The 23,715-nt window shown below is 46.8% G+C and overlaps 1 protein-coding gene across 2 annotated transcripts in view; it reads left to right on the forward strand.

The window, feature by feature from the left end:
- Positions 1-23,715, forward strand: part of Plxna4 (plexin A4) — a 438,703-nt gene that overhangs the window by 328,948 nt on the left and 86,040 nt on the right. For both annotated transcript variants that reach the window (XM_040728755.1, XM_040728754.1), the window contains exons 5-9: positions 5,671-5,771; positions 15,773-15,896; positions 17,084-17,237; positions 18,380-18,479; positions 19,690-19,804. In XM_040728755.1, the coding sequence (XP_040584689.1) occupies positions 5,671-5,771; positions 15,773-15,896; positions 17,084-17,237; positions 18,380-18,479; positions 19,690-19,804 (594 nt within the window). The remainder of the gene's footprint in view (positions 1-5,670; positions 5,772-15,772; positions 15,897-17,083; positions 17,238-18,379; positions 18,480-19,689; positions 19,805-23,715) is intronic.

A 23,715-nucleotide genomic window follows, 5' to 3' on the forward strand; every position in this document is an offset into this window, starting at 1 on the left:
AGAGATGCCTCAGAGGTTAAGAACATATACTATTCCTGCAGAGAACATAAGTTCAGGTCCCAAAACCCACACTAGGTAGCCGACAGTGGCTGAACATTAGTTCTGGGATACTCAGTGCCCTCTTCTGGCCTCAGAGAGTACCTGCATGCACATGGTACACATAAACTCATACAGACACATGAACATAAATTTAAAAATAAAAGAAACAAATCTTTAAAGTAAGTGACTGTTCTGAGCCTCTTGGAGGATGTGGAGGAGATAAAAGTTCTGGATAGATAGGCTGTGACATTATCTTTCAAATCAGGAAACAAATGATAGTGCATGATAGGGGACTTACCTCCAAGCCTTTGTCCAAGGGGGATTAAACTGAGGAGCTGAAAAAAAATGAATGTCTGTTTACTAAAGTATCTCAGAATATCTCATGGAAATGAATGCATTAGCCTGCTTGCCCCTCATCCTGGGAGCTGAGCAGGTGTTCTCATGCCAACTCTGACATGCTGAAGATGCGTACTTTGCCAAAGCCCACTCAGAAGATGATTTCTGTAACATTTTGATAATGACTGTAAAATAGATGTACCATGAGATTTGCTATTTTAACTGTTTCTGGGTGCTCATGGGCATTAGGGCTTACATGAATAATGGTATAGCCATTTCTAGAATATTTCATCGTTCTAAACTGAACCCATTCAGTAGTAACCAATTCCTCCCTCTTTTCTTCCAGACCCTGTCAGCCACAATCCCAGTTCATCACTATGACTAATGATTTCATATATGTTGTCATCATTGTCCTTTTATGTATTACCTGTTTTATTTAACATACTGCCCTTAAGGTTTATCTAGAATGTCTTCCCTCTCTCTATCCCTTGTTAGTTTCTTGAGATAAGATGTCTTTGTGTAACCCCAGCTGACCTCAAGCTTGGTATGCAGTCCACATTGGCCTTGAACTTTTGCTTCTGCTGCCCCAGCTTCCAGAGTTCTGGGATCATAGGCATGTGCCAACACTCGACTTCCTGTCCTTTGAAGGCTGAATACCATTTCAGTGCAAGTACATACCACTTTTTGTCCATCCATTCTTCTGTTGATGGACACTGGGTAACTTCCCTTTTTAACTATTGCACATACTTCTGCAATGAATATGGGCTTGCCAATGTGTCCCTGAGACTCAGCTTTCCCTTCTTTTGCATGTGTACTCAAGTTACCATCTTGCAAGGCAAATCTCTGTTTTTTGAGGAATTTCTCAAAGGTAGAACAGTGTGCCAAGACAACTCTGCAGATGCTGTCTCACTCCTGTTCCAGTAGCCACATTCTTACCCTGCTTTAGTGTAGGGCTGGTCCAGAGAAGGGATGGGGCTCCCTCTCTGGAAGCACTAAAGGCTACATTGTTGCCACATCAATCAACAATTCTCCTGGAGTCCAGTGGCCAGGGGAAGGGACCTCAATCTTCTGTAGTCTCAGACACCATCTATCATTATGATAGCTCAGGTCACATTGTCATCTGATTTGTTCTCTCGACAGAAGTCATCCCCCTGACACACATACACTTCTCCTTTTTACACCTCTTCCTGTGGTCTGAATTCCCCTACTTGGTTAATTAGCATGCCTGGCACCGTAGCTTAAGACTTTAATCAGTGTGGGGTGCTTTTAATTAATCGTGTGGCTCTGCATCTGGAGTGGTTTGTGTTCCAGGGTCAGGAGAGGAATTGAGGTGGGGGTTGGAGAGGCAGCTTTGTCTGGTGTCCAGTGTAGGTAGAGAATCCAGATACTGAGGGTAAAGAGAGAAATCATAGGAGCGAGTTGGTTGAGAAGCCATCTAGTCACCTTTGCAACATACTAGCAAGGTGTGAAAGGTAGCTGAGGACTTTAGGGTATATATTTTGCAACTGAGATAAATGACTGGACTAATTCCAGTTTGTGAAAGTGATTCTAAAGTATTGGGAAAACTTCTGGTGCATTCTAGAATTGTCCACAGGAAAGCAATGTTGTAGATAGAGAAGATGGAGTCACAGAGGCAGTACTAGGCCATGGAAGAAAGCAGGTGACAGGAGAGTGGGACTTCTGAGAGTTCCTGGCCCCTGGAGAAAGGAGAGAGATGACATCAACCCCTCAAATGATGACAACTGTTTTCTTTGATCTATTGGGATTCCCCGGTGACATGTTAATTTTAGCATCCATGATTCAAGAGACTGGGGAACATTTAGATCAACCTCCAAGCAAGTAGCAAAAAGTGACATGAGTAGGAATGAGCTGCAAGGAAGGCAAAGATCTCTGTTGTTGGCCTTTCAAGGGGAAAGTTCTAGATTCCCAGATGATGATCTTCGGGGTGTGTTCTCTTGAAAGTCTCCAATTGCAGGTTTACACATGTCCATGAAAGCCAAACAAGAAAGATGGACTGACTTGGGTGAGGTTTCATCTGGACAGTTAGAAGGAGCAGAAATGTCAAATCCAAAAGGAATTCTAGAATGAGTCCATATGGTTGCTTATTTTATAGATGATTGAAAAGAGCCCTAGAAGGAACTGTTCAAGTTCATCTAGAGAGCTGGGACTGTTGGGGACTTTTGCCCTGTCCCACATAGGCATATAGCTGAAATGAAAGAACAGCATGGAGCTCACTCCTAAACTAGGAAAAGGATCTGAATCAATCCAGGAAGCTTGGGAGAACTTCAGAGCCCCATCTGAATCCTGAATTGGGGAATGGCTTAGGGGCTGATGTCACATTCAAAGAGAAAGTGACACAATGAAGGGACTAAAAAGGAAAGCATCTTCCAGATCTGTTAGCTCCCTCGACCTAGAGAAGGCTCAGAGCATGTCTCTGTGACTCGGGAGACAGGTCAGTGCAATAACCCACAGGGAATGGAACACTCATAGAACAGCCTATGGTGATCTCAGTCATACCTGTGGGGTACTATACCTGGACCCGTTATGAATCAGTTTCATGATCATGTGCTTCAGGAATAGGAACATGGGGTTTATATCCATATTTACAGACAAGAAAAACAAGTATCAAGACATTGCTAGCAATGGCCAAGGATTCTGTGAACCTCCCTCTGCAGTCTCTGACATTCTTTCCAACCAAACAAAAAAATATGACAGCTGTTTAAAATCAAGAGAGGAAGGACTTTATAATCATGGCCTATTGACATTATTAAACACCAGTTGCAAGTTATTTTTAGAATGCAAAGGTTTCTGAGGTATCCAACTTACCCAGTGACTGACTCTTAGTGTGGCCAACCCCAGAACTCCAGAGAACAAGAACCCCCCTGGAATCCCAGGGCACACTTCAGAAACCTGAGGCAGACCCCAGAATTCCAGGTACACACCAGAAACAGAGCTAACATTCTAGAACCCCAGGAAACACCCAAGCATTTCAGGGCATACCCAGAATTGTAGGGTACACCCTAGAGCCCATGGTTCACTCTGGAATTCCAGGGTATATTCCATCCAAGAAAGACTATTGAACATGTTGATAGGAGAAACTGCAGAGAATGTTAATTAACTTTAGACCAAGAAAATGCTTTTGGTTGAACAAGCCATGATATTTTTCCATGCAAAATATGGAGTGCCAGACAGGCAGCTGGAACCCATGAAAACATGATTATGTACTTACAGTTCCCAACTTTCACCATCTATAACCCTTTTTATTATTTTTCCCCTCGGGGAGTCACATTTTGAAAGATTCTGTCTACTAAACAAACTGCATTTATTAAGTAATAATATATTTCCTACTTTAATATGGGACACACATGAGTATGCATAAACACATAAAAAAGCAACAATCCAATTTCCATTAGGCTTTTGGAAGTATTGGAAATAGCTGTGAATCTCATTCCTACTCCTGAATTCCTAGGAGTTGGAGTCCTCTGGGCTGAGCACTATTATATATGTGTTTACATGACTAGAAGGTATTTGCTTAAGGAGGGGCAGGAAAAAAATTAAGTGGTACCGGGAATAAGCTAAACTCCTAGCTACATTTAGAGCTAATTTATTTAATAATAATAAATCCTTATCATCAAACTTAATCACAATGGAGTCCTGTGGGGCTCCACCTGGGCAATGATAGAATTTAAGATAAAATTCTAGGGGCCAGAGAAGTGGCTGGGTGGGTACTGGTGTTTGTCACCAAGCCTGATAACCCAACTTCTATCCCTAGAATTCACAAACCCTGCAAGTTGTCCCCTGATCTCCACATGTATGCATGACAAATACATGTCACACACGCGCACACGCGAATAAATGTGTGAAAAACATAACAAACTCCAAATGCAAAGCAAAGGCATCGAGAAGAAGTCATGAGGGCCAAGGGCAGATCTGTAAGAGTGAGAGGAGGCAGCTACAAAAAGATAGATAAAGGAAATGAGGAAATTAAGGCAAAGGAGACCATGGTGGGACTTGGAATTAATTAATAATTCATTCCAAAAGAGTGCGGAGACTAATTGAGCAGGCTCTGGTGCCAATTCGCCTGTGCGTGAGTTACAAGTAGCCCCTGCCAAGTGGACATAATTGTTCAGCATAGAAGTTTTATGGACCAGCAGGGAAAACACAGCCCCCGGCACTCACTCGCAGGCAGAGATGGTTCAGCCGGGTCAGTGGGTACAATGTGCCATGCCAATTCTGATGATGACCATAGCTAGTTGTCCTGGCTCTGGCTAAAAGACTAGGCAAGACGTCCTCCATTGGGATAAAAAGAGATATACAAAATATCCCAAATTAAAAAAAATATTTAATAAACCTCTTTATAAAGAAGAAACCGGCAAAATAGAAAATAAAGACCAAGGCTATAAAAAGAAATTAAAATTCCATTTGATCATGAGTCTCATCTTTAAATACCTGCTGTGTAACAGGTACTTGGGCGTCATGTAAGGCGACATCAAGGCTGCCTTAGAGAACAAAGAAATTCAAACGATATTTAAGAGCGCGCAGGAAATGGAGGCATTTGGGCTACGTGAAAATGTCATGTGGAACATTTTATGTTAACAAGCTGCTGCTGGAAGCGCATGTGAAGTCTCTGGGCTGGAGAGGAAGCCTCAAATCACGGAAAGGGCGTGGGTAGGGGGGAATAGCAAGGCTGATCTTTGAAAGAACTGCGGTGAAATCAATTTTGGGAGCAAGCTGGTCAACAACACGAAGCAGGAGAAGGCAGGAGGCAGCCACAGGGCAGATCAGGCACCTTGTTAAACAGCCAGGAGGAAGAAGAGGGAAGGGTGCTGGGTGGGGACTAAGTGCTCTCTGGAAAAAATCAAAGTGCCAAGAACTAAGGGAAGGGGTGAGGGAAAGCAAAACAAGATGGCCAAAGAACGAACATTCGGTTTATTACTTTGATAGGAAACAAATATGCAATGGATTGGGTATTTGCAGAAATATTTGGGGGTGAGGGTAATAGGAAAATTTAAATGTGTAGTGTGTAAGTCTCTTTGTGATACTTTATAAGAACTCAATGTGGTCTGTATTCCCAGTTACATTAGAACCTAGTAAGTGGTTGTATCCTTAGGATGCTATGCAGCCACCTACTCCACTACGGCTCCAAAAAGTCTCTTTGATACTGGGGCTCTAAGCACCTCCATGCTCCTCCAGGGTCTTGGGTGATGCGATGCTATTTTGGATGGCAGTTTTAGCTGTAAACTATTAGGTTCTCTGAAGATCCTTGACTGCTTCATCTTCATTGTGCTGTTCTAGCTAACCAGAGTTCCTGTGGAGTCCTGCGGGCAGTATCGGAGCTGTGGCGAGTGTCTTGGCTCAGGTGACCCCCATTGTGGCTGGTGTGTGCTCCACAACACGTGAGTACCATTGTCCGCTCGCTCCTGCCTCCTTCTGGCGGCTCCCCCCCCACCCCCGCCCGCCCTTCCTCTCACTCCCCTTGCACTCTTCCTCACCTTTCTTCCTTGCAGTGTTTGTAAGCTTTATCTCCCTTCCATTCTTTCCGGGTTCACTCTACCTTGTCCAGTTCCCCTAAAACATGTATGGTGATGGCACCATAGAGCGATGACAGGTCAGAGTATGGCATTCACCCTGGCAATGACACCCTGCGGAGTCACGGGAAGACGGCCTCTTGGACTTGTCTATCTTCAGTTTGCTGACTGCCACGGAGTTCTCCCCCCAAGTGGCATGGGGTATTTTTCTCAAAATTCACCAGACCACTAAATTATGTACTAGGTATATGATGTCCATCTTGTCGCTCAGCATTCGTTCAATATACCCTGTGCTATAACCACAGAACTTCCTGCTACTTTTATGTGTAGCACACCTGAGGACCCTTCCTTGGCTGTCATAACTCCTATAGGCTGTCTATAAACGAACTTGGGCCTAAAGTCATGAGGAAAGAATGGCCAGGCCAATTGCTATCACATACACGTCTGCTTCCTTCTTTTTCCCATTCATTCTCTAGAAGAGGGGAGAAGATAAACAGGAACTCAATGAACGAGCTTAAAGATGCAGACAGCTAGTCAGGAGACAGGAGAGAGCTGAAAGTCATTTTTAAATTCTTATTAGTTTTTATCTTACATGTATCAGTGTTTTGCCTGCATGTGTGTCTACATACCATGTGCATGGTTGGGGCCCACAGAGGCCAGAGAAGGGTTCAGATCCCTCAGAATTAGACTTGCAGATGGTTGCTAACTGTCATGTGAGCACTGGAAATTAAACCCGGGTGCTCTAGAAGAGCAGTTACCCACTGAGGCATCTCTCCAGTCCCATCATCTTTATTCTCCCTTCCTGGCAAAGCCATCATAGTTAGACCCCATCCAACGGAATTTGACCCTAATCTAGCTACAACTGATTTCCGTGGCCACCTGGAACCTGATACTCTTCTGAGCTAGCCACAAGCATCTTAAGATTTTAGTCTTCCCATTAACAGCTTGAATTACTTGAGACCAATGACATTTGTTGCAATTTTCAGTAATTTTGAACTATAAGAAACTTGAGGTGGGATCTTATCTCTCTCCTCTTCCAAAGGCAGGAAACACTCTTTTAGATTCTAGCAGTTAAAGACACCCTCCTAATTTCTCACACAGCCTCTCCAATAGAACAGCCAACTTCCCTTTTTCTGGGTGTTGGGCATAATGAGGCCTTGAATCCCTTAAGGGAAGGCCTGAAATCTGTTAGGCGTATTATAGCACAAAGAAATTGTGAATCACTGAGCCACACTGAAACACAAACGACTTGGAGACAGATTGGAAGCTGTGCTGAAATGGACATCAAGGTCATATGTAATAGTGCAGTGACCCCAGGACTGGCCCCCACAAAGGAGGGTGGAGAGGTGCATTTAGAATGCATACCAGCCTGTGTCAAGCCAAAAGCGGTCCCTGATGCTACTTTACAAGGCAGAAGGAGATACATTTCTTTGTCCAGCATAGTAAGATCTCCCAGGAAAGAAATGAATGCATTCTCAACCTACGCTTTCCTTGGGAACTTTGAAGCCACCTAACTGACTATTAAGCATGCCTTAGTTGTCACAGCATGGTACAAGTGTTGCTCCAGGGCAATCATAAAAGCTGGCCCCTCCCTGAAATCCTTCAGGACCAAAATACAGGTTTCTGTGTGGCTGTTAGTTTGTGTCATGATGTTATCCCAGCTCCAGATGGCACGGATCTCAGTGAGCATTCAGGACACCGATGTTTAAAGAAGATTAAGAAGGGCAGGAGCGTCCCTCCAGTCAGCTCCACAGCTGGGTTAAGCAGGTCTGAGAAGAGAAAACGCCATACACTACTTCTTATGTGGCACCATACCTGACTCCTATAGCAGAAAGCAGGGATAGAGTAAAGTCAAAGGATAGTCGGGGTCATATATAAAGCAGGCCATCATACAGGAAAGCCAGCAACTCCAGTCTCAGCATGCCGTAAAGGGTAAAGGAAACAGTCGTGGCCATGACTGCAGTATCTGACACAGAATCAAATCCAAACCTCCTCAGCATCCCAGGCTCCTCTGTGACCTGGAAAGAGGATGCATGGATTGCCTACTTCAGTGGGTTATAGGAAAACTGATGAGGCTGACCATTTGGGTCAGATGCTTGGTGGTTAGAACACTGACACATCAGGTAGGATAGTCAACAATCTCAGTCTACAGCAAGGACTGAGAGTTCATAAGGTCCTTCCTCTTAGGCTTGGATCGACTCCAGTGATTTTCTAGATGGAACTTGAAGGGTGTGTCCAAGTACCTGAGGGTGTCACAGCTTCAAGCTGCCTGTGTGTAACTGGCAGATGTTCCTACTGTTTAAACCCCTCACCATCTTCAGCTTGACATCACATCTCACTCCTGTTTGCACATCAGATGACAGCCCTCACTAAACATGGGCTCACAGAGAACAGGGATAATATACAAGGGTCATCTTGTCTGCAGTCGAGCACTGAGCTGCTTCTTCTGGGACCTCTCTTAGCCCAAGGAGCTACAGTAGGAGCTACTATGTGCACTATAGTTCTCCTGTCTTGTGAACTGATTATATGAAATAGTGGTATATTGCATATAATCTATAAAGACCTGTGAACACTGAATTAGCAAATGCCAAACCACTGTCCTTAAAAGAAATAGAGGGTCAGATTCTTGAGACCCTCTGGTCGCAACCTTTTCATCAGTGGATTGATGCTTAACCTCATTTGGTGGACATCTGTATTAAGACATCTTCCTCAATAAACATTCTACATGAAGATTCTCATGATCCTCCTGTCTCTACATCTTCTGCATATCCAACTAGTATGTGCCTCTACAATTAGCTGAATGAAGCCACACACACACACACACACACACACACACATTCTCTGATCAATGAAATACTCAGCAGGTCCTTCCCCTTCCCTCCCAGCGTTAATAACCAAGATTAGCTCCTGCACATAATGGACGAACAAGAGTAGGTCCCTGGGTCTCTAAGATGCCTTTCATCAAGATACAATTTTAAACTTGCATAGAATAAAATGCACAAATCCAAAAATGACCCATCTGAAATCATTAGCATATGCCAACCTAGGTAGTCCAGGCAGGCAGCATTGCCTCCCTCTAGAAGGTTCTCTCATCTTAGTCAGTGCTACTATGTGCCTTGGTTCAGAGCAGACACAGAAGTTGCTCTTCCTGCTCTGTCCTCCTTTTCAGTGGGTACAACATAAGCACATATGATTGGGAGAGACAGCAAAAAGACAGGGGCAAGCAGAAGAAAGGAGAGGACTGGGGTGTGGACAGCGAAAGGTCAGTGTGTGAGCCAGTTTACAGATGCTGGACCTGGGAGGCTCTGCCAGCATGCAGGCTTCAGAGTTTCCTAAAGCACTGCGTGTACACACACACATACACACACACACACACACACACACACACACACATACACACACGACGGTGGTGGGGAGGCTCTGAGACCAGTCATGCACTCTCTATGCTGGACACGGTGCTAGGCTCAGGGATGCAAAATGACCAGGTTATATTGTCTCTGCCCCGAATCTTCTTGGGGACCAGGCCTTTGCTGCAATGGTGGGGTCCTAGAATCAGCACATTTGTCAGGCTTCTGTGCTGGGTAAGACCCTGTGCTATGTGACCCTGGACCTTGCTGAGTGTCCCAGCAAGCTTGACCTTTATGAAGTGCATGGCAAAGAGCCAAACGGGACCTCTGAGTGTGAGGTTGAGACTGTTTTCAATCATTTTTAACAACTTTGGTGGTTGTAGGGAATGAGGTGTGTGTGTGTGTGTGTGTGTGTGTGTGTTAAACAAAGAGCAAGAGGGTGGGAGAGAGCCATAGGAAAAAAACCAGAGGAACGAGAAGTCTGAAGACAGAGCCTCTGCAAACAGGTGGCCATGTCACTGAAAGAGCTTTTGTACCTGTGAGGTCACAGGAGGGCTGTGAGCTGAATATGCTGAAGAGATGACCCTGCCGTTTAAATCCTCTGTGCTATCCCTTTCTCTGCCCTGGTGAGTGACAAAGTGCAAACCCACCAGCCCAGAGGGAAGGAGATGTGGTCCTCCCCCCACCTCCCCCCCGTTGCAGTCCCTGCCCCTGCCTTCAGTCTTGCCTTCCTAACAGCCAGGGCAGCAAACACAAGGCTGCCTGTTCATTCCACCCGCAGTTTTCAGCCTGGATTCCCAGGGCCTTTCTCTGTGTAGGAGCCCACCTGTTCTGATTTGGGCAAAAAGGGAATAAAACTCCCAAGCCCATTCTGCCTTTGTCCCATCACAGATGTCTCCTGTCCTGGGCCTAGAACACACCCTCCAGGCTTTGGAAGGTCCCCAGCCCCTTTCCATCTCCCCCTGCCTTGGCACCGTTCCCAGGCAAAGAAGACTCTCTTAGTCTGGGCAGTAATGGATCCCACCACCAAAGGCAGACCCAGCTCATTGATTGACCTTTCTTAGGAAGTCATGAGCACCACTGGTAAGATCATGCAAGCAGGACCCCACAGGGTGGTGATGAGTGCAGACTTTCTCAGCATCTCTGCCTCCATCCTGCTGATTGCCTCTGTTAGAAGAAGCCCCACCACACCCCAAGCAGGTGGCACACAGGTTCAGTTCTTCCTTCCTATAGGACAGCAGTGCTCAGCCCATGGGTAGGTCGCAACCCCTTTGGAGGTCAAACGAGGCTTTCACCAGGGTTGCCTAAGACCATCAGAAAAAACATATATTTACATGATGATTCATAACAGTAGCAAAATTATAGTTATGAAGTAGCAATGAAAATAATTTTAGGTTGAGGGTCACCACAACATGAGGAACTGTATTAAAGGATGCAGTATTAGGCTTGTTGAGAAACACTGCTGTGGATAGAAAATAAGAAGGCCACCTTCTCATGTAAATTACAGAGAGACTGGGGGGATAACTCAGTCGATAAATTTCTCGTCATACAAACTTGAGGACCTGACCTTAGCTCCCTGGCACTCACATGAAAAGCTAGGTGTGGCAACATGTTCCTGTAATCCCAGCATTGGGGAGGTAGAGACAAGGGGATCCCTGGGACTCACTGGCCAGTCAACCTAGCTGAGTCAGTAAGTTCCTCATTCAGTGAGAGTCCTTGTCTCAAAAGAATAAGGGGGCTAGTGATCACAGAAGACATCTATTGCTCACCTTGCCTTCATTCTTATACGTATGTGTACATCTACCTACATACATACACAAACATGCGTATACAGGCATGTAGCATGCACACATACAGCTTTATGGTTAGCTCACCAGTCTAACATCTTGGTTCCTGGGGACATTCTAAAGAGCTGAGCTGCCTATAGGGTTTAAATTCACACACACACACACACACACACACACACACACACACACACTCGCACACACACACACACACTCACACACTCACACACACACACTCACACACTCACATACTCACATACTCACACACACACACACACACACACACCACACACACACTGGGGGGGTAGTCATGAACCACCACACTGGTGCCGGCACAGAGAAGAACAACCAAGATTGCACATAGCAAGTGTTTCCAGCATGCTGTACCCGATGCCACTAATGGACACGACAACGCCAGGACGTTGGATAAAGTGCATAATGAAGCTGATCAGAATCAGCTGTAGTCGCCGTGGCAAAGCGGCTCAAGTAAAAGGCGGCGTCTCCCTCGGAACAGACTGGGTTAGAAATAGAAGAGATCAGCTCGGCTACAGCTTTGCCTTCTCCTGCTCTTCCTCCCATCCCCCTCTCCTCTCCTGTCGACTCCAGCCTACTGCCTACCTGTTCTTTCATATCCGCTTGGTCCTGTTACTGTGTGCCTGTGGGAGCATGGATATGTCATGGTGGAGACATGCAATAGAGAAGCCTCTTCGCCTCATGGCATCTGGAAAGCAAAGAGAAATAAAATGGCCCTGGCCCCATATACTCCTCAGGGCCATACCCCCAATGACCTAGCTTCATTCTAGTAGGCTCTATCACCTAGGCGTTCTATCACTAGGCCAGGGAACAAGACTTTAACACAGGGACCCATAACAAGACTATAGCTGGGGTCATCTGAAAGACCCCTGCCTTATTCTTCCCCCCCTTTCTCCTCCCCTCTCCCCCATCCTTCTCTTCTGTTGCTTCATTGTGATCTAAGCATAGAGCTCCTAAATGATTCAGACCAAGCATAGGCCAACGCCAACACAGTGCTGAGGATTGGAGATCATGGAGAAGATGGAAACAAACTCTGATTTCTGGGCCCAGCGGGCCCCCACTGGAGGGTCTGGGGAGACAGCCTATCTATGATCTCTCTGGCTGGGAGATTTACCTGAGCCAGCCCATCAGAGAGTCTGGTTTCCATGCTGAGATCTGTTTGCTTGGCCAGCAGCAGTGGGAGTTAATATTTCTCTGTGTGTGTTTAGGAATTAATTTCTACTAAACTTAATCACCCCCTCTCCCCTTCCCTCTCACTCACCGCCTTCCTTCTCCATTCCTTCCCCTTCTAATTTTCCACTTGGCTGGGAATTCTCCAGCAGTGAAAGTTCAGGCTTAGGGGAGGGCGAGGGTAACTGCTTCATTAGAGAGGATAATCTCATTGGAACCACTGGCTTGAATAATAACCCCTTGCAGGGGCCCGGGGCCTTTCTCCCTAGAGCTGTTAGACCCTCTGATCTAGGGCTGGAGGAGCCCAGGGCACAGGAAGAGGAATGAGAAAGGGAAGAGGGACAGCTCAGGAAGGAAGACCTTTACTCACGGGGCTGAGTTTCCTTGGGGCCTGCTGGTCGCCTGCACATCTGTATGTGAGGCGGAGGCCGCCGTGGGGATGGACAACAGAGACAAATGCCTGAAAACTCATGCATTTTGTGAGGCTACATAAGCACCAGCTCCCCCTATCTGGAGATACTGAAGAGGCAGTAGAGGCCATCATCCCATCACATTTAAGGTCAATTGTCTGTGTCTTTGGACATTTGTCGCTCCACCCTCCTGAACCATGCACAGTGGTAGAAATGCCAAAAACATCCCTGGTCCTGACCTTAAACTTGACTTTCCACTGAGACAGAGCTCAGTTCTCAATACGCTTTGATAGCCGTTAATGAAGCTACAACCTATAGCATGCCTTCATGCCCCTGTCCTTCCTGGTGCTGACCCTCCCTCCTCCTTCAGTGAGGAAAACTGCTGCAGCCTTGCCTCTTCCCTTTGATGTGCCAAGGAGCCAGTCTGCATCAGCTGCAGTGCAGAGCCACAGAAAGAAGAAGTTAATGGGTTAACAAACCCAGCTCACACCTGTTGATAACCCTCTCTACGCTATGCACAGTTCTAACTACTTAGAGCACACCAGCTCATGTAATTTTCAGGAAACTCTAGCTGCCTGAGCCCATTTTGTTCCCATTTTATAGAAGAAAAGACAGAAGCACCAAGAAGTTAAACATTTGACCCTGATGCTCAAAGCCATAAATTATACATGTCTCCTATCCTCTGTGCTTATAAAACTGTGGTGAGATGCAGCCCTAGGAATCTGGGTAGCAGCAAGCAATGCAGGTCACAATTGTCCCCACCCAGCTACCTGTGCCTCCTGCTACCTGGGAGAGAGAGAGAGCTCATCTGTTCTACTTAGTGACTTCCAGTGGCCTGAAGCTGGCCTGAAAGCAGCTTCACCCACCCTGCCAACACACCCTTCATAATTTAATCAAAGACGCTCTTTTCAGACCTACTGATTGCTCTTGGATACAGGAACTTCAAAGTTGGGGAGTCTGTGAATAATTGAAGCCGTACCAGTTCTCTAGGTCTGCTGTTAATGGGCGTAATAACACTATTAATAGCGATGTCAGCTCAGACACTCTGGAAAAGTCCATAACATTAGTCTAATGGCTGAAGGTAATGGAGTCCTTGCCGGGGAGCTGGCCTGGTAAATTAACTCCCAAGACTTAGAGGCAGACACTCTTGTTGCCAGTGGTTTGCCCGAGTCGCCAGAGAATTCTGTGGGGACCCCCCCAGACTCACTCCTGACCTTTCCCTCCTGGCTGGGGGCCCTTTGAATCCATCCCAGAGAGTTCGGGTTTGTCCAACAACTGTGGATGATAGTCAGATGCTTTCTGCTGAGTCTAGAAGGAGAGACAATGTTTAAGAAGCATTAAGGATGAAAGAGAAGCATTAAAACTGAAAGGCACCTGGGTTAGTCTGCAAGGGGGTCTGCTCCCTTACTTCTTAATCCAGAAGCTTCTGGAAGCTTGTAAAGAGCAGAGGTTCTAAGTTTGCCTGGGCTGGATATGGCCTTGAATTAGCTGGGACTGGGATGAAGAAATAACCCACTCATTGTCTCCTGTGGTTTCCTGACCTCCAAGATGGCTTGGCCACAGAAAACGGTGCAATGCAAAGCCTTGTCACATTGCTATAAGCTACACAGTAATTAGTGGTCACAATCGCATTATGTAGAGTTGGGTTGACTTTTGTGTCACCCATCCAACTGACTGCAAGGCCCTCCTTCTGCCTCAGCCTCCCTTGCCCCAGCCCTTCCCTCCAGGGCAGCTTAGGCTGTCACCTTCAGTGCTTTCCCCTTACTTAGTGAGACTCTCTAGCTCTGCACTCTGAGGCCATCCCTCCAACAACTGTGGCTAACTTTGTCTCCTTTTGCTCTGACTAGAGGACAGGTCACAGCTTTCTTCTAGGACGAAGTTGACCCACAAGCCACCCAAGATACCCTGACACCTTGCCCTCCCTCCCTTCCCTGCCCTACCCCTTACCTGCCTGCCTTTCCAGAAGAAAGTTCTCCTCCCCATGCTATTCCTTGCCCCTTGCTCTTGTCTCCTTCTGTCACTTTGCCCAGTCCTCTCTCAACAGCTCTGGATGTCACCGGAGTGATTTCCCTGCAGTCCCATCTCATGTCAGCTTGTCCCCTGGAACCTCACCCACGTGCACTATCCAGTAAAGGCCGTATTCCAGAGTGTCCACATCCTGGCTGCTGGGCACAGCTCCATATTTGTAAGGTTTCTCTGACTCGGGTTTCGTTCTATTCCCTGAGTGTCAGATAGCTTCACGCGGTGAACTTGGGGGTGTGCACAGCTGGGCACAAACCCTGCTTGTATGTGCATCGCTCTCAAGGGCGATGACTGTTAAGGGCCCAGGCCACACTGGATGTGGTGCCCCGGGAACAGAGCACACTTTGAACAACACAAGGGCATTAAGCAGTGACAGAAACACTTACGCAGCAGTTCCCCAGTGCCGCAGATGCTATTAGCTACTATTTTCTGTCCCTTTGATCCCCCCCTCTCTCTCCCCTACCTGCATTTATCTCCATTGCTAGAATGTATTCAGGGGATTACAAAAGAAACTGGACAGTGTTTCTTCTCTTGGGAAGCACCCATTTGGTAGGAAAGGGCTACTTTCAGCACAATAATCGTCATAAAACAAGAAGTTCTAGACTGTGAGAAACTCCAGGGTGATATGGGGGAAAGAAGAAGGAATTTCATATCTGCCTGCAATCAGGGTGGGTGGGGTTGTGGGTACAAAAGGGTTAAGCTGGTCTGTAGGTCTACATGGAATTGGACAGGTAAAAAGGCATGGGGGTGCAGACAGACGGGGTGCACGAAGGTGAATATCATGTTCTATACACATATATGGGAGAAGGGAGGCTCGCACAGCAGGGATACAGGGCGTCAGATGGACAAAAAGAAGACTGGACAAGGCTGTGTGAGCACTCGTGGGACCTGGAGGGAGTGAGGAGAGTTGCTACCTTTCCCAAAGCTGAGCATGATAGACGCGGGAAGAATATGATAGAAGCTTGAAGATGGAAGCGAGATGAGCGCTTTAGGGTCACAGGGACCCAGAGATGAGCACTTTAGGTTCACAGAGACCCCGAGATCTTCTGCTGGCTATGCCGTCTCTTTCTGTGTCAATTGATGGTCATGGTTCTCCTTCCCAGGTGCACCCGTAAGGAACGGTGTGAGCGCTCCAGGGAGCCCCGAAGGTTTGCCTCAGAGATGAAGCAGTGTGTCCGGCTGACAGTCCATCCCAACAACATCTCTGTCTCTCAGTACAATGTGCTGGTAAGGGACAGGGCAGGGTTAGAATCCAGGGAAGGACTCTCCCCCAGCAGAAAGCACCGAGGCCTCTTAGGAGCAGCTCTAGGTCGGGGTCAGGGTTGTTAGTGAAGAAATATCTCCTGGGAACCCAAGCAAGGTGGCATTGGCAAGAATATTGAAGAAAAGGTCCTGCTCCTAAGGACAAGGAAATGACCATATCAAAGGTGATCAAGAAATACAAATTAAGGCAACACGGAGATTCCATCTCACTTCAGTCAGAATGGCGTCATTAAGAAGGCAAAATGCTGATAGAAATTTAAACTAGTCTAGGCACTGTGGAAATCAAGGCAGAGGTTCCTCAAAAAACCATATGACCCAGATATAATACTCATTCCTGGCTATGAGATACTTGAACATTGATATTTTCAGTCATAAAGAAGAGCAAATCCATGTCATTTGCAGAAAAATGGGTGCCACAAGATCATACTGTTAACAGGATTTAAATCTGTCTCAGAAAGATAGATACCATGTTTTCTCTCATTTGTGGGTCCTAGATTTTGTAGAGACTTAAAATCATATATTTATATACGGTATAAAAGTAGAAACTGTAAAAAGAGGGGAAAGGTGACTAACTGGAGAGTGAGTGTTGGAAAAGGGGAGAGTGGTAGAGCATGGGGCAATATACTCCAGATATATATTTGTGGGAAAATAGCATTATATTACCAGCATAATAAATAGTGTAATACTTTATTATAATCCAAAATATGCCATGGGTATACCTAAATATCCTATAGAAAATCTCAAATAAATTAGCATGCAAATAAACATAGAATAATTAGAATAAGACCATGTAGCAATGGGTGTCAGGAATGATGCCTTTATCTCTAAAGGGGGTCAATGTAGGTACATTGGGAGAATGATTTACAGACTCCCGGTTCTAGCACTGGGTGTGTGGTCATTAGTTTTCTTATTCTACCAAACGGAAGAGGTGGCCCATCAGCCAACCCGGTCCTGCTCAGAATTCGTCCAGCATACAAATCCCTGAAGCATTCCCACTTTCTGGGGCCAAATCTACACCACTCTATAGCAAACTGATCCATGTTAATAATTCTCCTTTGTCTGTCTCTCTCTCCTCCTGCTGCCTTCCTTCCCTTCTTCCCCCATTCCCCCCTCCCCTCCTCTTTCCCCCTGCCTGGCTGGGCTGTTCACAGCTGGTCCTAGAGACATACAATGTCCCGGAGCTGTCAGCAGGTGTCAACTGCACCTTTGAGGATCTGTCAGAGATGGATGGGCTGGTAATAGGCAATCAGATCCAATGCTACTCCCCTGCAGCCAAGGAGGTGCCCCGCATCATCACGGAAAATGGTGAGCAAGTGGTCCCAGGAGGCAAAGTTGGGTGGCAGACTCTTCATCGTGCCTGGGTAGCAGAGCTCATGACAGACGTGGGAGACTGAGGGAGCCTAGGGGCAGGGATAAGTCAGAGGGAGTGGGCTGATGGTTGAAAGGGGGTAAAGGTGAGATTTGCCTCTTTTACCCTTGGAGATTGAATGGTACAGCCCTTCTACCTCAGGCCCAGCTTAGCAACCAGACTTCTACCTCATACTAGATGAGGAGAAGCTACAGAGACGGCAGGAAGAGGCCAGGCCAGAACAGCAGTGGTGTATGATGGTGGTGTTCATGTGTTAGCTGGTCTGGGCAGACTGTGGAAGAGGGAAGTTAGCAAGGGTATGATGGGGCAGGTTCAATGGCTCCATGACCCTTTGTTCATAATCACATGACTGGGTCTCTGGCTCTAGGGCACTTTCTCCCAGTGTCCCCCACACAGCTGCCTGTTGCTTGTGACCAACTATATAGGGAAAGGATGTGAGTGGGCACAGGCTTGACACTGGTAAGGGACAGGCTGGCCTAGGTAGACAGATTCCGTGTTGTCCCTCCCACTTGGGCTTGTCACATTTATTCAGAGCTGATTGATGAATGAGGCTCTTGGGGAGGGCAGAGAACAAGGCTGGAAGTGGGGTCCAGGGTCAGGGCTGTGAATTAAACATGGGCTCCAATGCCTCTTTGGTGCCAGCTGAGGAGGAGTCTAATATTTCTGACCCCTACGGAGCCACACCTACAGAGAAGAGAGAATCAGGACTGGTCTCTATCACAAAGATGAGTGAGCTTGTGTGTGCACATGTTTACACATATATACAATGTCACTTGTGCCATTTGCAACAGCTTTCCTAGGATACTACATTTTTTTTCCTCCTTGGCTACTCATCACTGTGATTCTGGGAGGCTTTTAGACATAGCGTGTAAGGGTATGCGTGTGTGCGTGTGAGTGTGAGTGTTGGCTGGTGGGGGGGTGTCATGCTGGAATTGAACCTTGCTAACTCAGGGACCTCTGGAACCTGACAGTGTCCCAGAGGAGCAGGCTCTCTTTCCCTGCAAGCACTACAGCTGATGGGACTTTGGCTTGGGTTTTGAACTTCCCCTGGAGCCCATTGGTGTGCTCTGTCTTATAGGAGACCATCATGTTGTCCAGCTGCAACTCAAGTCAAAGGAGACCGGCATGACTTTTGCCAGTACCAGCTTTGTCTTCTACAACTGCAGTGTCCACAATTCGTGAGTGCCCTGGCTTCACTCCTCTCTGTCCCTAAGGTCAAGGTTCACACAGTGATCAGAAGAACCCACTATGATTTTAAGGAATCATTGTATGGAGGCTTCCAAAGAGGCCTCCTCAATGCTAGAGAATGGGCCTCTCTCCTGTACCAATAGGGTGAATGGAAAGAGACTAGACATAAACAAAAGTGAGAGCCTATGGTGTGAGCCCTGCAAATCCCTAGCCCATGCAGCCTCCCTGGCATAAATCTTCTAGCCTGTTTCCCTTCCCACCCTCCTACTAGGACAGCAGTTCACACCTACACAGAGGAGGGACCAGAGAAGGGAGGGCAGCCTTTGCATGTATCCAGGAGAGGTCCGGTGATCTAGCAAGTCAACTAAATGCCCCACCATATAAACTGGGTCAGGACCCATACAGGCTGATAAGTGCAAAAGGAAATTCAAGAGACACACAGTGACTGAGGACCTGCTATGGAGATATAGAAGCCTGACTCTGGCTTTGTTTGTCTTTGGCATCTCCCCCTCTAAATAGCAACCATGGGCAGCAGATTAGCCAGAGGACTTAACCACTCTGGGCTCTATTGTCCTCTATAAAAGGGGACACTAGCACCAAAGTATTTAGTGACTGGCATGTATCGGTTACTTTTCCAATTGCTGTGACGGAATACTTGCTGGAAGTTAGTGGCACACGCCTTTAATCCCAGCACTAGGGAGGCAGAGGCAGGTGGATCTCTGTGAGTTCAAGACCAGCCTGGTCTACAAGAGCTAGTTCCAGGACAGCCTCCAAAGCTACAGAGAAACCCTGCCTCGAAAAACCCAAAACAAAAACAAAACAATAAAGCAACTAAGAACATGTTTAATATCATTTATCTGGGTCAGGGTTTCATATGTAGCAGAGCAGCTTCCTCGCTGCGATCTACTGAAAGTCAGCCCTCGACACAGACTCTACTTCCTAATGCTCTCCTAATTAGCAAAGGACTGTGTCAACCAGTCGGGGGAGAGGGAGACTCAACAGGCCCTGGAGGAACAGGGTTCCAGTTGTGAGCTCATTCCCTGAGGTCTTGAGAGGAGAGGAAGGACATATTTGCATGGGGCCTTCCTCAGCTCGTCATTCAAGGGTCATTTCCCTCGATAGCAAAACGTTCTGCTAGAGTCTAGAGTCGTGGGTGCTTGGGCTGAAGTTCTAAGATGTGTGCTTCTTCTCTGTGCCCAGATGTCTGTCCTGCGTGGAGAGCCCATACCGCTGCCACTGGTGTAAATACCGGCATGTTTGCACCCACGACCCCAACACATGCTCCTTCCAGGAAGGCCGGGTGAAGATGCCAGAGGTAGGTCCCAGCAGTGGGATGGTGAGAAGCACTGCTTGTAAGCACAGCACACGTGCAGCCCTTCTCCTGAGAGGGAAGACCAGGAGAAGACCCAGGAATCTCTTCCTTCCCCCCTAACCTTGGCTCTCCAGGCACACTGTATGAAAGCAATGGGTGAGCTCAGCCCTGCATTGATGCTTTGGCTCCGGCTCAGCTGGGAGGGAGCTGTGTGTGTGAGTTTCCCGTGTGAGAGCCTTTCTTTAATATAAATGGAATTAACGTGAAGGGAATAGGAGAGACATGAGTCAGCCAGCCGGTGGGCCACCGTGGCATGAAAAGCTGGCAAAAGGCTGATAGTCTCATCTATGTGGCTGGATCTTGATCTTGAGGACAGGAGCAGAAGAGCAAATGTACTCCCTTGAAGGCAGGGGTCAAAGGCTCCGGGAAGCATCCGTCTGAAATCTGTCCGGAACATGACAGAAGTGAAAGTTAACTTTCAGGGTCGCTCCAGCTCTCAGAGTAGTGAACCTGACCAAGGACTGGGAACAGAAAGGTTCAAGACCAACAGGAGAGTGAAAGCAATGGACTTTATAGATTGCACACACCTCCCGCTGCTCCCTAACCTTGGAGAAGGCTTGCAATTTCTTCGTTTTCTCTCTCTTGCTTGTTTTCTTTCCTGTTCCTCTTGCAGCAAGGTTATTTTTGGTGCTTAGAGAGAAAGGTTAAAAGAACCAGAAGAAAGCAGAGGAAGAACTGCCAAGTTTCCCAGAAGAATGGTAGGATGTCTGTGAGAGTTCAGGGTACCCCATTTATGCCTGGCTTTGCCAGCTTCTGCTGGGAATCCATGGCCTCTCTGAGGATTGGATACCAGGGCTCCTGAGAAAGGGGCGGGCTTTGAGCAATATGGCTAATTACAAGGGCATGGAGACGGATCCCACTCTTTCAATTTTCAGTAAGCTGGGCATGGTGACCAGGGAGGCCACTGGAGTCCGGGACTCCAGCATCACTCAGAATCTTCCATTTCTCCCTATCATGCTATTGCATGCAATGAACTTTGGCTCTTCCTTGTCTTGGACTTTTGCTTATTCTAAAAGAAAGAGATTCTAAGAGTTTGCGTCTGGTCTGACTAAATCCCAGGGCCATTTTGAAGTGAGCACAGAGGGAGAGGCTAAGTTGATTACCTCATCTGGTTGCTGTGGCAACATCTTCCTAGTAGATGTACCAAATGGGAACTAAAGAAATAAACATTTGTGAGCTATGGATTAAATCTAACTATTTGGGTTCAGTGAGAGAAGGTCATTGTTTCCAGAACTCAAAACAGAACCCCTACCTCTAAGCATAAATTTAGCAATTTTTAATGCCTGTAGCTTTTTTGTTTGTTTTGTTTTTCTTCCTTTCTTTGTTTGTTTCCTGAAATAAACTATGGCAGTAATAAAGGATACAAAGGGGAAGTATGCAGCAGAAAGAGGGCTTTGTAGAACAAACAGTGTTGTTTTCTCTTATGCCAGAGAAGTTATTCACAGGCTAATCATCTGAGCTTCTGCTGTGGTGTTGGTCAGCTTTCTGATACTATTGCAAATGCCTAATATAAATCAGCTTAAAAAGAAGAAAGGTTAGGACAGAAAGACTTCAAAAGCCAAAGGGCTCAGAAGTCTGCTGTGAGACTGTCTCCTAGTAATGTCAGAAGTGTCACCCATAAAGTCTCACCAACATGATTGCCTAAACATGCGCTGAACAAGAACAATAGACATGCCAAAGTAGATGGGGATAAACCTACTAGTGAGGCCTCAACCCTGCACAAAGAACTACAGGCAACTAAGTGCTGAGTGTAGGAGAAATTGACTCTGCCCAGGAAGAACACACCCACTGCTTATCCACCCCTGAGAACACACATATGAGTAACATATTCAGACTGAGCAGGTTGTATTTGGGAAAATGTATATGTAACAACAATTAATGGGGGGGAAGTCATGAATTTAAAAGAGAGCAAGGAAGGGGTATATTTGAGAACTTGGGGGGGAAGGGGGAAGGAGAAATAATATAGTATAATCTCAAAAATAAAATAAAAGCAAAATGAAAAACAAACCAAAAAGAGCAAAGGTCTATTTTGGCTCACTGTTTTGGAGTTTCTAATCTATGGTTGGAAGGACCCTGTTCCTTTCAGACCTGCTGGGAGGCAGCTTACCTCATGATGGCCAAGAGGTGAGAAAAAAAAAAGAGAGAAATGGACCAAACTTCACCATTCACTTTAGGATACCCGCCGCCCCGCAATGACTTATGACTGTCCAATTAGCCCTCACTTTAAGTTCCCACTGCCAATGCCCCATAGCATCCTTCTGGGGAAATGAACCTTAAAATCATGGGCTGTAGTGGGGGCATTCCAATCCCCAAACTACAGCAGCTGTGATGTTACTATTATCTTACAATGCCCTAGAACCTTCTTGCCTAAGCTGCTGAGCCTTAAAGGTATAGAGGAGATCTTCAGATCTGCATCTGATACAATGCCTCTGGTCTACCCATCCTCTCTGTTTCTATGCTTGCACATAAACGCAAGCTGGAATACACTTGAGAGAAATCCACAGCCAATAACTCTTCTCACAGGGCAAGAGTGCACTGAGTGTTCTTGTGACGTGAGTACCCAGCCCATGTTCTGGCAAGGTGAATGTCCAGTCAAGGCTTAGAGATCCAAACAGAGTCTCACTGGGTGACTCACAGTCTTAGAGCCTGAAGTTCCACTAGACATAGGGGCCAAGACCCTCTTGGAGTGCTGGTAAGAGTCAGGCCACAAGGATTCTTCTGGAAGTCCTCAGGTTCTCACTCCCCTTTTCCCTGTGAGGCTGTGCAGATAGGGGCCCTTTGTTTGGCCCGTGGGGCTGCCAGGTGGCTTTTCATCTGGGCTGCTCCATCTTGTGTCCTCAGGAATGCTTTCATGTTGTCTCTCCCAGTTTCAACACTGGCTATCACCAGGGGTGTTGAATTACTTTTTCCCCCCTGAACAAAGAGCACGTTCAGGCGAAGTTACTGGTCTGGAATGGAGAACTGGTGGACCATTGTGGTTGTGTTATGAACAGCAAGTATTCGGGCATAATTACAATGATTAGAAATAGAATGCCCAGTAACATATGTCGTTTATAGTAACTATATCCCAGTTACAAGGGATGGTTTTGTTTCAACTAATGATGGCATTGTGATAACAATGTAGACCCTTAGATCAGCTGCCAGAGCCTGGGCAGCAAATACAAAGGGAGAGGAGAGGAGACATGAGGTGACAGCACGCTGGGGTGGCAGTGTCTCCCTGCTTGCTCTCAGTCCCTCTCCCAGTATCCGCAAGGCTTCCTGCATCTCCTGGATTGGCCTTTGGCTGGACAGCCATTAACAGGGCTGCAGGAGCCTCTGTCCTCCTGTGCACTGCACAGAGTTGCTGGCTCCTCCCCAACCTCACCTGAACAGATCCATCTGGCAACACACACTTGGTAACGATGATTGAGACGAACGGCTATAGAAAACAAATCCATTGGCAAGAGGTGGTCCCCAATGAGCTATTGCACTGTTGTTTTTCACCAGAGCTGAAAAATCGCAGTGAACCGCTACTGAAGCTGTGTTCTCCAGGCACCAAGCTAGGAAAGCGTGTGGGTGGCTCCTGGGGGAGCATTCTCAGACGGGAGGTTCCAGGTACGACTCTTCCTCTTGAAGTTCAAACAGCGTGCTTACTCCAGAGAGCAGCTGTCGTAGCAGAGGAGGAGAAAGGCATTCTATTTGCTCCTCAGTGGTGTACTTGAAAGGTTGTCCCTACATCCACTGCCACCTGATGCCACCAAAATGTCCTACACTTAGGACAGGTATGATGAAGTCTGGGTTCAGTCTAGAACTATAGAACCAGAAAGGAAACTGCTGCTTGTCCCTGGTGCTGAGTGAAATCCACCTTTAGAGAT

This window comes from Mesocricetus auratus, unplaced genomic scaffold (genome assembly GCF_017639785.1).
Source record: "Mesocricetus auratus isolate SY011 unplaced genomic scaffold, BCM_Maur_2.0 Super-Scaffold_100019, whole genome shotgun sequence".
In the NCBI taxonomy this organism is placed as follows: Eukaryota; Metazoa; Chordata; class Mammalia; order Rodentia; family Cricetidae; genus Mesocricetus; species Mesocricetus auratus.